This window comes from Dermacentor albipictus, chromosome 6 (genome assembly GCF_038994185.2).
Source record: "Dermacentor albipictus isolate Rhodes 1998 colony chromosome 6, USDA_Dalb.pri_finalv2, whole genome shotgun sequence".
In the NCBI taxonomy this organism is placed as follows: Eukaryota; Metazoa; Arthropoda; class Arachnida; order Ixodida; family Ixodidae; genus Dermacentor; species Dermacentor albipictus.
Genome location: NC_091826.1, coordinates 53,673,750 through 53,687,959, shown reverse-complemented (window position 1 = coordinate 53,687,959; position 14,210 = coordinate 53,673,750). Strand labels below are relative to the sequence as shown.

The following is a 14,210-nucleotide window of genomic DNA, read 5'->3' as shown; positions in this document are numbered from 1 at the left end:
AGCGGTGAGAACACAGCGCACACGAAGCTATCAGCCCTCGGTGCACTTAGACTATGTACCCATCGCAGATCGCTTTCAAGATAGGGTCTGCGCAGTCACGCTGAGCCGTGCCCTATGCAGCCACCACCGGAGCAGAAGTGTTGCTTGTGTCGTAGTCGATGCGTTTTCCTTTTGTGTCTGTCGTCCTTGCGGCAGTTATGCCTTTCAGCAAATATGCCACACTAGGCCTACATTGGAGCGGTTCTCTTGAATTCAGTACATATTAAGGCGAAAGCCTTAGATCTCTATGTTTCAAGCTCGCAAAGTGAAGTACAGAAAATCGGGAGTGCTCGCGACACTGCTCGCCCGTTCGTCGTCATCCTCTTCCACATGCCAAGTTGGCACTTGAAACCACAACCTTTGGTGCTAATTAGGGCAAAGTCGATTAAGGCACAGTTAAGGTAGCTTTAATTAGGACACTCGAACCCACGACCTTTAGTGAGAGAAAACAAGTAAGAAGGAGCAACGTATTTGAATGAGAATGTCAAGTAATTTAATGGGTGCCTCTTGAGCATGCAGACCCTCCCCCCTCCATCCGCAACCCTTGCGCGACAGCGCATGCGTGCCAGTACTTCCTCCCTCCCTGCCCCTCCCATACGCCCTTTCCCTCGGCGCCTTTGTTATGTCTTTGTACAGCAATGAATCAGCAAGTCCGACCGCCAACCACGTTAAACAGGCAAAAGGGCCTTTAAAAAATTTCGCTTAGAATTTTTTAAATAAATGAGCTGTATTATCGTTATTTCCACATAAGGAAAATGGCTTTTGAAAATTCGGTGTGTATAATTATTGATTGGTTCTCAGTGGAGTAATAATTAATATATGTTGCCTAGCCAGCACAGAGATGCTTCCAAGCTTGGTATCGTTTAAACCAACGTCTTTAGATTACAAATAATAATAATAAAAAAAATCTAAGAACATTGATTTAAACTGGCAATCTGCAGTTTTTCTTCGTCTTGTCAAAACTTCGTATGGCCAGTGCAATGCACGTGTGCATTAATTGGTTAAATAAATAAATAAACACCCGAACACTTTGCTTAAAATAATTATGTAGAAACCGTACACGATGATCCTCTATGTAAATTAGTAGCCCGATCGAAGGAACGAGCGAACGAACAAACGTTTTCCTTGCCGAGTCCGACCGTCAACCAACCTCAAAAACCGGCGAAATTTGAGGCAACGAAAGCAGTGCAAAATGACTACAAATCGTTCACCTCGAGTCCTATGTACGAGCAAAATAAATATCTGAACCATAGACGAAACATATTGACCTGTTCAGGGAACACACACACACGCGCGTTCGAAAATAATAAAGACATTTCGAATTCTAAGCCGAATTGTATGTGATGAGTTCATTTATTGACTAATATTCGCGCGGCATAGTCGCTGATATGAACACTTTCTTCAAGTAGTTCCCTCGCTTGCTGCCAGAAGGAGAACGGGGATTCGATGGAAACGCGCAACACTTCACAAAGCCACAAATGAAACGCATGAACGCACGGAGCAGATCGCTCCCGCTCGTGCGCAGCACCATCGCTTCGTCACGTGCGATATGACGTGCTGCTTCGGGTCTTTCCGTTGTGTAATTAGCGTTCTGTGGCTGAGCGTGTGCTCTTGTTTCACTGACGTTGAGTTCGCGCTGTGATCAAAACACTTCGTTACATTTGGACGTGCGCCGCGCTGATACGCGATTCGTAATATCGCGGGTACGGGTCAACCAACGCGACACCGGCCTCTATTGTCGGGTCCGGTTTTGTTTTTGTTTTCGCGCGCGGGCTGGCGCGCTGCCATCGGAGAGCGACTGTGCCTGAGCGGTGACGGAGGCGCCGAGCCGGTACTGAGCACGTGGGGTTTCCAGTTTTTTGCTGCAGTGCGCGTTTTTGGGGGCGCGCGTTGTAGATGTCGAGAGCACTTAGAGACCGGACAGCGGCTGCATAGCGAGGTCAAGCCTCGGCGAAGGCAATGGCCCCGATAGAACTCGAAAACAAAGCCGAAGAGGAACAGCGGCTAGTGAACGGCGGCGACCACAACAAAACGCTGCCTCGCGGCCCACCGGAAAAGATTGTCCCCGCGGACACCCTCAAACCGCTGGAAAAACCTGCCGGCCCTAAAGAGAAGTAAGTTCGGGAGCGGTTTTGAAACTTCCATATTTTGACCAGTGATTTGACGCCCAACATGTGGTTATGTTTCCCGGCGTTTGGTGAAGGCGTGCATTCGGACTTGTTTAGAGTGAGTTGTGGTGTTCTGCGCGGCATTATTATGCTGGATTTCGCTGCTATAAGCAAGCGGTACGCTCGTACTTCACGGACGCGTACGCGTTGCGGTGAGCGGTCAAAGACCGCTGGCATTTCTGGCCTGCCGCGCACAAGTGCAACTTCGGTTCGTGGGGGAGCAAGTTATCGATTTCTCCCGCTGTTGTAAAGGGCTGGCGCTCAGCCGTCTTGCGAATCGCTGGTGTGGCGTTGAATGCCTTCCCTACGAGAGCATAGCGTTTAGCTGTTACGGCACTGCTAAACAGTTTGTGCGAGTTCGTCGCCTTTTTCTCTCCGCTGTTGCACGTGGGCTTTCTAGAGAAGGGCTGGCGGCGCACCGGGCGCGTATTTTTAGCCGCGACTGCAGTCGCGAAACGTGCAGATCACAACAGCAGCAGCCAGTCACATACGGGGCCGGCGTAGCGGCAGCTTCGCGCAACTCACGCACAGTAGCCCCGGAAAAGGGGCGCACAACGAGCTGCGAAAGCTTTTTTTTTCCTGTTCGGCAACCGCGTGCGTCTGAACGGTAAGCGTATGTTTTGGCGGCTGTGACCTTGCCATGACGAGCGAGCGCAACCCACCGAGCTCAGCCAGTTCGGACAGGTGAGTGGATGCTCGCAGGCGTCGGCGCGGATGGCTGGCTTTTTTTCAGGCGCACTGTACGCGTGTTCCATTGTCACTGTCAGCGCAGAGAGCGTGGTGTTGCGTCAAAGGAAGTCGCTCTGTAAGCGAGGTTGCGTGCCGCGCCAGCCCTTTGCTCGCACGGGAACGCGCTATCGAAACAGATACACAGGGCAGCGATGCGATCGGCCTTGGCTTCGTGGCCACGTTCACTGGTGCAATCGTGGCCTCCTTCCGGGTCAGCTGAAGCCTGTTGCCTGGCTTTGCACTTAGGGGCACGCGTCATGTTCGATGTATTGCTGTCATCATGTCGCGTGAGAGGCGGTCTTGCCTACATACCGTCTTTATGGTGCCCTCGGTACCGATAAGGGCGGGCCGTAGATCCAGGGGAGCTTGTTCTTGTGTGATAACTGCCAACGATTCTCATCCAAGTGCTGTAGTGATTATAGTTGATTTTATTCAAATTATCTTTGCTCGCGCAGGGCCGAACTACCGGTTGATGTTGAGAGGTGAGAGTGAGGTTCTTTAGATTCCGGCATCACTACATTTCGTGCGTCTTCGGTGTCGTTAGCGGTCGTGGAAGTTTGGTTTTTGCTAGACGTTTACTGTTGCTTCTTTGTTTGCAGCTTTCTGCAGTAAGTATGCTAATTCTTTCATTTCAGCATTTGGAGGGTTGGTGAGTAGTGTTTCTCATGAAATAAGTGAGCTGTATTACTCCTATGTTTCTCTTTTATGTCCATGTAAAAAAAAAAAACGGTCTAGTAGTACCATTACGTTGCACTACATGGCATCTGCCCTGTTTGGTATGGATATTAGTTGATTAGTTCTCAATGTAGCAAGAATGTTGCTGTAGGCAGCACAGACGCTTTCAAGCTTGACATTATTTGAACGCAATCTGCCCAGCTTTTCTTCGGCTGGGTTTACTTTCTTCCTTGTCAAAACTGTGTGTGATCAGTGATAAAATATGTGTATATAAATGATTCCAAACATTCTTTTCAACGCAAACTGTAGCCAGAGGAAGTCTCTTTTTGACATCGCACTCTGACCTTCCTCGAAAATGAGATTGCCTAGCGAATATCAGCTTCTGCTAACTTCTTGTATGTGACACAACTTTCCGCAGGAAAACATTTGATCACATCTCTTGGAGTGAAGCCAGGTAACTAGGTCAGCTTTTGGCGCAGGCTCCTTACAGTACCATGCTATTGTTGTCAGGAAAACCGCGTTATATATACAGTTTTTGTTTTTCCCATTTTTTTCGCACAGTGGTAGCTTCGACGATGTGGGAAGTGCCAGCGACCTCCTGTCCGAAACCCAGACACCATGCATGTCTCCCCGTCGCATGCGTCGGGAGAGGCTATGGTCTGGGTCTGCGAAGGACGACTCCCTGCTGCTCACCCGCCAGCGTACCATCTACACAGCAGGACGACCCCCCTGGTACAATGTTCAGGGCCAGCTCATAGAGCCTTTCGTCATTGGCATCTGCGGTGGAAGCGCTTCGGGCAAGACGACGGTGGCCAAGAAGATAATCGAGGCGCTCAACGTGCCTTGGGTCACATTGCTCAGCATGGATTCATTCTACAAGGTATGATTCATTCTACACGTCGCAGCATTGTGATATGACTTTATGAACCTTCTTACTGAAACCAGTGCTGCCTGCCCTGGTGGCTTAGTTGCTATGGCATTGCTGTGCTAAGCGTGAGGCTGCAGGATCACATCCTCGCTGCAGCAGCCACATTTCGGTGGAGGCAAGATGCAAGATCGCCTGTGTACCTTTCATTGGGGTGCACTTTAAGGCACCCAAAATGGCAAGAATTAATCTAGAGTTCCCCCACTACAGTGTGCCTCATAATCACATCCTGATTTTGGCATGTAAAACCCCAAAGCTTAATTATTTGAAGCCAATTATTCCTAAGTAATTTGGTCCCATTCTGCTCACAAAATTTTCATGTGTGTTTGGGAATAACCGTTGCAGGTGTAAACACTTCCAGAGATAAGCTTCTCATTGCGGCATAAAAACTGGGTATCTAAAAATACATTTGTCAGTCCCTGTAGAAAGTATAAATAAGGCTGAATTTGTGTCCGTTTAAGTTTTGTGCGGAAACCCCAGTGCCATTTTATCAGTGCGATGTCATAGATTTCAAAGCATCTCGTATTTGGGGCATTGCAGATAAGTAAAATTCCCAAAAGTTTCTAAGATCAGTTTTTTGTTCCCATTAGCATACAATGTAGTCAATCCTTATTGATCAAAAGGTTAGGCCCCACCAAGGCCCCACCAGACACTTAAAATTCATGTCACAAGCTGGTGTGGTAACTTCAAGGTGGTGTCTCCATGCGCATTTTTTTCTTTTCTGGCCTACTCAGCCTCTTTTCACGTTACAGTGCCTTTCCTCGTATTGTAGAAGGGTACATTACTAATGCAGCTCAAATTATTTTCTTCTTCAATATCTGTTTAGCCCCTTTCACTGTTCCCGTTTCAATGTGACTAGATTCTGAAGGTGCTTCACATGCTTTCTTTCCGGCGTGTATCTGTTTGTCTGTCGGTCTGTCTCTAACAGTTTCCCTGCTAAGTTGGGCCACTGGGCTCGTGCTGCTGGATGTGTGCAGCTCTACAATGACAAAACATCTTGTCATTGTCTGTTCAATGACAAAAAAATGTTGCCCGAATATATATTCACACAGCCGACACATGCACTTTGTAGCGGTGCTGCTACTGAATGGTGCAGCTTGTCCAGAGGGAAGCGTGAGAGCATAACCCTGCTCCATACATGCCTCATGCACAACATGTCTCTGCAGTGGCAATACATTGTGTTACATTACATTTTTTACATTACATTGTTACTTTGTTTCGATGCTAATCGCTTTAACGTGAACATTCATCATGTAGTGGGTTCTGCCAGAATTTTTTTATGCTTAGTGTGTAGGCATCAGCGAAGTTTACTGCACTGTGGTTTACTAACTCGTCGCACTAAACTTAGCGGAGTTGCTTTCCCATGCGTTCACAGGTGCTGGATGCAGAGCAGCACCGGCAAGCCGATGAAAACCAGTTCAACTTTGACCACCCAGATGCATTTGATTTTGACCTGCTCATTGAGACGCTCAAGAAGCTCAAGGAAGGCAAACGCGTTGAGGTCCCCATCTACAACTTTGTGGCGCATGCACGTGAGAAGCGCTTCAAGTTTATGTATGGTGCAAACGTCATCATCTTCGAGGGTATCCTCTGCTTTACCAACAAGGAACTGCTCAATGTAAGTGAACTTGTGGCTACCATATTGAGCTTTTTCTCTACCGCTGTCTGGTATAGTCATCATTGGAATTTGTACCCTTATTGCCAATGGCTAGTGTAGTTGTCGGAAAAAAAAGCAAACTTTGCACTGCTAATTGATGACGAGTATATCGGTCAACTTGCTTCTATTGCAGTTCTTGGCAATAGATGGTAGTGCACATTGGTTATTGTCCAGCGCTTGTCAATTATAGTGATAGACAAACCTGAAGTCATCAGAAATGTCAAGCACCATCCTACCGAGTTGCCGCAAAGGGCCATCCGCCATCTTGGCTACAGCATGACAGAATGAAACTGCTCTCTCTGTAGCATAGCTATGTACATGCATAGCTGCTGTGGTCACCTTTGTTCTGTGGTGCCCTCCCATTGCTTTTCACTGCTGTAGGTGAAGCCACGAATCCATGGTAACACCGGCAAAAACCTAAGGTTCTTCAACCGTGAGCTCAACAAAATGAACAAAGGATTGAATGCATATGCTAAACAGTGGCAAACATTAGGCGACGACATTGCAGACCGAGTGCTACTGTTAGTACGCAGCAGGAGCATTTCTTACATCTCTCTCTCATGTCTTTACTATAGCTAGTTCAAGGCCCCTTCCCCCTAAAGCATGGTGTTATTCTTTAGCATGTAAGTCCCTTTGAAATTACATGTGGGCAATGCTATCTTTGACAAAAAATAATAATAATAAAAAAATTCCTGTTTTAGCATATGACTATACTTGTCTATTTTTTTTATGTGAAGATACTGCTCTATTATGGGAAGACACTTAGATTTTTCTCGCACTTTAGGGATTTCAGATGTAAAATGTCTTTTGCGTATAGATTAAAAAGCATCTTGCTAGCATTGGTGTGTGAAACATTTGCCTCCTAAGTTTTCGTTCAGACTGAGTAAAAACTAAAAGCTTTAGAGAATACAGTGCTATGTTCATGGAAATTGTATTTGAAGATTTGTACTGAACAAAAAGAAAATGTGTTTTGAGAGGTTAATATAAGCGTCTAGATGGATCATTCTTCATTGCCGTTTATTCAGTTAAAAGGGAAGACAGCTCACCGAAGTTCATCGAAGCAGTGCGAGAGTCAAGCGATGCACAGAACTCGAGCGAGGGAAAACATGCACAATGCCCTATCGAATGAAAGCTTATTGTGTGCCGAGGTGAATGGGTAGAAAACAGTACACGAAACAAATGAACTCCTGACCTTCAAGTTGTTGGTCATGTTTGTCCTTCATTTTCATAGGACATTACATCTGTGTCCCGACTTGCACAATTTCAGTTCGCATGGTCAAAGTGAGAATCCAGTGCAAATATAGCAACCACAGTTCTCGTTAGTCGCATGCATGGAGCTTTGTAAGCATCGACGAACAGCGGTAGTACCGCAGTTTTGATTTGTCACATACAATGCGTTTTCTTGAAGGTACAATGAATCTGGGGCGTTGTATCGCGATGGAAAGTTGTTTTAGAGGCTTCATGCAAAAAATCGAGAGTGAACGAGCAGTTTTCTAGGCACTCGGCCCAGGCACGAAGTGCAGGTCACCGCGAAAAGAGGCTTGGTGTAGGTTTTGTTTTCAAACTGGTATGCCTCTTGAGAATGCCGTCCGGATGAATACCCAAGGGTGCAAAAGCCTGCTGTCATGGCTTCGTTGATTCATGAAAGTGCAGTGATGCTCGCTGTTCATAAATCACTATACGATGACGGCTATAGTTGCATTTTGGCATCCTGAATATCCACACGGTGGCGACTAGTGAGGCTCACAGCAACCAGCTGAAGTTTAAAGCTGCGCCGTAGCAGTGATGGTGGAAATGGCCGCTGTTGCTTGTTCGATGACTTCTGCAACTGAGATCACTGCGGATACTGTACACAAGTGCAGAAAAATGAAACATTCACATAGCACTCCTGTTGTTGTTGTTCTTGTTAGGGGTACGCAAATAAACATTCTTGAGACCGAATCGAATGTGTATTGCCAGCAGCAAACCGAATATCTAATAGTTTTCAAGTAATGAGCAGCCGTTTTCAGAATTGATGTTACATGGCATTCACAAGCTTAGCAACTATCTGTCATCTCCTCGTGCATTATCAAGCGTGAATGGATCATTAGAAACAATTAGGCTGTTTGTTTGTATTATGCAGAACTTTTAAGGGAGTGCAAATGGTTCCTTTAATGTAGCCTGTCGCACTACGGAAGTTCCATAGTTTTATGTGTATGTTATGTCCACGGGGATGAAAATTATTTTTGCTCCAAATTGTTTTATTGAAAATTGCCTGTGCAGTGCAATCGAATACGAAACCAAAAGCACATTTGCGGCTTCAATATGCTTTACCGCGTAACATGGCTGTATAGTGGCAAAGCTTTTTAAAAATTGTGTGATGAATCTGACTTCAGCGGCCGCCATCATGGAGCACTTGTAGATCCTTGCCCATTTTTTTTTGTGCTCAAAGGAGTGTTTATGTAATTTCTATGTTGGCTTTCTACTTTGGACACACAAAAATCATGCACGCGTTTGATTCGGGTGCAAGTTAGAATTGGGCACATATGTACTGCCAAATGAATCGGGGGCAATGGTCTTGGCATTTTTTTCTGCGTCTTGTTTAATTAGACCCGCCAGATAGTTGGGTCAGTTTTGTTGGTCCCGTAAGGGTCGAATGAACAAAAGTCAACTGTATTGCCATGTGTGGCTAATTCAAGAAAAAGCTTGTTAGCATAGGTGATGCTCCCATCACACACCCCAGTGACAGCTCCCTCACTGTACCAGAAACTGATCTCGAAGACCATGTTTTTGTGTGCTACAGGCGCTGGAAGCGACATCATGGCTTCTGTGTCTTGTACACCACCTATTGGATAAATTGTGAGCAATTTGGCAGCCAATTTTAACTCTCGGATAATAATATCTCCCATTTTACAAAGGGGCTTCACAAAGTGATGCTGTTTTACTGCTACTTGATTTGCAGCAATGGGAAGGGTGGTGTGACCACTCTTATCTGTTTGAGACCTTTTTCTCTTTTCTTTTTGCCATTCCAGATGATGGACATGAAAATATTTATAGACACGGACAGTGACATCCGGCTCGCGCGACGGTTACAACGTGACATCACTGACCGTGGCCGCGACCTCGAGGGCTGTCTGGCCCAGTACGAGCGTTTTGTGAAGCCAGCCTTTGACCATTACATAGCCCCGTCCATGGTTCACGCTGACCTCATCGTGCCCAGAGGTTTGTATTTGTTCATCGCAGTGCTTACTTATGTTTGCTGTTCAAATAAGCATGCAACTGCAGCTGTCTTCAAAGAGGATCTTTGCTCAGTAGAGTTTGCTTGTCTTAGACTGGGGGTTCCCAGCCTTCTCCTACATAGAAGGCGCCACAAGAGATATCGTGCAGGGACCGTGCACATCTCACTTAAGATGTTCGAAAAAAGATTTTGCCCTTACTCGAATTTCACTGAGATTGCATTTTTGGAGTTTACGTTGTTCAATGTAACACTTAGCTCAGTTGATTGGCTGGTCTTTAAGAAAAAAAAAAAGTGAAGTTGCTTTCGTTTATGAGGATGCAAGCTGCTGCTGCAGCAGCATTAGCATGAACTTGTTTTGCCTTTTGGCGGCTGCTGCAGAGAGTAACCGTTTTAGGAAGAGTTGTCGCATTTTCAGGAAGAGGGCAAACCTCTCTGGACATCTTGTTTTGAAACTGCGAAATTCGTCTGCTACTTCGTTATATTACTGTAGAAGAACTGAGTACTAGGGGAGTTTAGACAGATTTATGATTCACCATACAGAGAAGGTAAAGACAGAGAAAAGCATGAACAACCTTACTTTGCTACCCTTTTTTGGCAGTGTCATTTTGTTTTTTGTTTTTCTTTTTAATTATATGTGGACTTCACCCGCATTCAAAGTGCCACGTTCCTCTGAAAAAAAATATGGGCTGATTGGGTAGGCAGTACAGTCTAACACAGTGTCTCAAAGTACTAGCTGTCACGAGGGAAGAATGTGAGAAGCTCGTGCACAACTTATGCGCCAGGCATTTGAAAGAGTGACTCGAGTTTGGAAGAGTGCACGAGGGAAGCATGTTTGGGATTGTGGCCTTAACAGTTCGAGCATTGGGCTGCTGTGCTGAAATACCAAAGTTCGATGTCACAGGGTAACTACCAACTACAAAAATCAGGAATTCTCAGCGATTTTGAATATTCTGGAAATACTCAGGGAAAATTCAGGGAATTTGTGCTTCTATCACGGAAAATTTGCTGCGATTTCACTGAAAGGGAACAACAGTCGCGTTAATGCTGGCTCGAGTAACAGAGGAATCGTAACGAATAGTCTTTAATGCCTTGTCGTCGGCTGGAGGCATCACCAGTGTACAGTGAACGACCGATTTTCCGATCTTTGGGACATGCCTGATAATTCGAATGTCTTCATGTCACCACCACCTACCCCATAGAGTCAATGTATAAGAACATCTGAAATTTCGAACGCAAGAACCCTTCGCCGTCAGATTTTCCAGACATCTTGCTGTGACCACAGGTCCGAAACGGCATTAACCAAAGCCGCCACCAACGCCGCTATTTTGAGTATCTCGCCGCTTCGAACGGGTGCTCTCGCATGCAGATCCGCTGGCAGCCGTAGCCACCACAGCCTAGCTACTTCAAAGTTCACTACCAAGCTTCTTGCTGTTCAGGGTCGTGTTCTTCATTAAAATAATTCGCCGCACTTATCAATGGCGCTGAATACGCCTTTATAATCCTCGCCAGCGGTTCACAACTCGGGAAGCACAATGCATAGCAAATGCCAGTTCCCGAAAGTCAGCTTCGCCTCAATAGTGTTACGCAGTGAAGCATGTGCAGAGTATTGCCGTGAAGCATACCAAGCGTGGGAAGAGGCGGTTGTCGCGAACACAGTATGTATTCCTCAATTCGTGTGTGCACCAGCCGTCTCCTGTCACAGTAAGAGCACCAATACACCTAATAAATGTACAGGCAGGCCTTCAGAGCTATTTAGGACGTGCCTGTGACGATTTGCGCCCTTGGGGGCAGTAAAAGGCATGCATTTGTTTTTTCGAACTGCCAGATTTTTCCGACGTTTTCGCGGCCACTAGGGAGTCCAAAAAATCTGATGTTGACTGTAATCAATAAGGCACGATTTCTAAATTAAGAAACTCACACGTTCGGCAGAACTGTATAGATATTATGGTGGGAGCTTGCGAATACATTAATTGCAGTCATTTCATCAATTTTGTTAAACAATGGGCAAAAGAAACCGAGCAATGAGCTCTCTATATGCCGGTATGTGCCGGCGTAATCTGTGCCATTCTTTGCGCCCAGGTTGCCCAGACTATTTTCTCGCCACTGCTGCGTCCAGGCACTAAGTTAGAGAAAGCAAGTTTCGGATAAAAATAAATACCTTTAAAGGGACCCTGAAACGCTTTTGACGATTTTCTACAAACGTACTGAGTCGTTAGAGTAGGTCCTTCTGATCACTAATTGACACATCTAAGTGCTCTGCGTAAAGCGTGGAATTTATTATAAGGTTTTAAAAATGCACATCGCTGCCGATCGCAGCGCACTGCTCGGCGGAATTTAAAGCCGCCCCTACCCATATGACCGCAATCACCCATATGACGTCAGTGGGGCGAGCTATCCGATTGGCTGACCAGGGCGCGTGATCGATAATTTTTCCAGCTTTATGGTAAACAAATGATCTGCGTAATAGTTGGAATGTTAGTTAATTTGTTTTTATAAAAAGAAAGTAGCATAAAGAGAATGCACAAGAACAATTTTTCAGTACACTTAAGCACTTCCGGCACACAGCAAATGTCGTCTGCTTGTGTTACAACGTACTCCATTTTGACGAGAGCTCCGTGGTCAGAGTTTGTCTCAGTCTTTTCGCGAGCACTATGATTCGACTTTATTGCCTTGTGGACTGCAAACGTAGCGACTGGCAATATGTCAAGCTGCGACATCGTGTCCCTCTGCAAGGCAGCGTATGAGCGAACTGTCTGCTGCGCATCAAACTGCCGCTATCCGATTGGCGCCAGGATTTGCGCGTTTGTGGCCGTCACTTTACACCGGAAGATTACTAACGCAATAGCGTTTCGCGAGTCCCGTATTAGGGCAAACGTAAGCGCAAGGGGACAGGGTCTGGCCGCTTGACTGTGCCGTAACGGGACGAGCCGAGATGAGCAGAAGGGCAAATGTGAATTGTCTGCATGGTGCAGCCACCTGGTGGCATAGAGTTCAACCATACACAGTAGCAGCAACAAAGCGTATTCTTCTTTGCTGCTGGTGCGTATTTTTCGCAGGAGTGTAATCAACAAGTTGTTTTTATAAATGTTTAAAATGTTTTACACTTGGTTAGAGCAATATTAGCGCTTTGTTTGGCTGGTTAAGCGCTGCGCCAACAAGTGTCTGGACCGTGCAGACCGATGAGGCCGCTCACGTACGTCTACGCCAAAGTTCCTTCATCAGCTTGAGTTTATGCCTCCAGTCATTTGCCGAAATGACCAGCTTGCCTGTGGTTAACGGAATACCAAACATGTTCGGTGCTACGACAGAATGCTCGCAACGCACGCTGCTTCGATAGCTCTCGCTTGGGGTCGATAGCCAAGCGGCTAGCGGAGAGGTTTCGCGCGGGCGGGGGCGGGCTCCAAAACAACCGGAAGTGGAGGATGTGACGTCGCATCGTGACGCAGGACCAGTGAAGGCGGAGCTTAGCCCCGCTCGCTCGGCGAACGAGTTGAGGAGGAAAAGCATGGCTGGGGAGGAGGGTAACTTCTAATCGCTTGTAGCTTCATTAATACGTAACGCTTCACTTAAATTGCGGTGCGAATGTTCTACTTAAGCTGTACCCTACGCGTCTACAAAATTTGTTCGAACCGTTTCAGGGGCTCTTTAAAGATTTCTCAAATACTTCAGAATTTCTTAAACTCTTATTTGCGAGAAAACTCAACGTCGTTTCAAAACATCTAAACTATAATATTCCTAAAGAAAGCCATAAGATAAGTGAATGACATCACCATTGTCAAAATAACGGAAGCTTGGTTGGTCTGCAAAATTTACTCTTAACGACAGCTTGAAAAATCCAATTTGAAAGTATTTCTCAAGCTTCCTTCTAAAAAAAAACGCCCGGTGTTTCAATAAATAAGTTGTACTTGAAATAATTGTGGTCTCATTTGCACAAACTAATCCACTTAACCTTCCCACAAAGCTTGAATACCATTCCACATCAAAGAAAATTAAAACGTGCTCACACGTATTTTGGTTATGGAGAGTATGTTGGTATGAAGAAAACAGTGCAATTATAATTGAGTGAAAATCAATTAGTACGTCAATTACTTAATTAGTAACACATTCGCTGAACTATTTACAGCTGAACACTCCCTCCAGAACACCAGAAAGGCTAGTAGGGGCTGCACGTTGTGTCTACAGCACTAAATAAGATTTTTTGGGCATCAAATTCAGCATATCAAAAATGATACGTTGGGCTTTGTGGGGTGATTAATTGCATGTATCCAATAATTATCTTGCATGTCGCTTTGTGGCCAACTTTGTGGCTCAAGATTTTTGAACGGCAACTATTCGCTATTCGATTTGAAAATATTCAGCCAGAATCACTGGTCGCTTCGAACTCAAAATACACTATTTGCACAACCCTAATAAACGCACTTCGTTATATTGAGGTTCTAAATACATGGTGTTCTGTTGACAAGACGTTATAGAAAGGTAAATACTTTGTTATATTGAGAATTTTGTTATATTGAAGTTCTTTATATCGTGGTTGAACTGTGCTGTGTTATTGCTTCTCTGCTGCTGTCTTGTGCCTTGACTTTGTGAGAACACGTAATACTAACTCATAACTCCTTGGTTGTGCTCAATTCATGGGTGCATTCGCAAGACCGGGTATCTTGTGCAGAAAGAGTACTACTCTTGGACAGGAAAGTTGTAAGATGTCATCCGTCTGAATGTTGTGCAAATAGTTATGATTTACAGGAAAGGGTTTGCAGTTCACCAAAAATGTCATCTTGCGGGGTTAAACCAAATACCACC

General features: G+C 45.5%; 1 protein-coding gene across 9 annotated transcripts in view; it reads left to right on the top strand.

The window, feature by feature from the left end:
• The first annotated feature begins 1,539 nt into the window (after positions 1-1,539).
• l(2)k01209 (lethal (2) k01209) overlaps positions 1,540-14,210 on the top strand; it is a 35,758-nt gene continuing 23,087 nt past the window's right edge. Inside the window, exons 1-6 of one of the 9 annotated variants that reach the window (XM_065439495.1) lie at positions 2,664-2,891; positions 3,392-3,418; positions 4,030-4,065; positions 4,173-4,491; positions 5,912-6,154; positions 9,205-9,394. In XM_065439495.1, coding sequence (XP_065295567.1) covers positions 2,848-2,891; positions 3,392-3,418; positions 4,030-4,065; positions 4,173-4,491; positions 5,912-6,154; positions 9,205-9,394 — 859 coding nt within the window. In that variant the 5' untranslated portion in view covers positions 2,664-2,847. The other 8 variants (XM_065439498.2, XM_065439496.2, XM_070540575.1 and 5 more) reach the window with 8 other exon arrangements.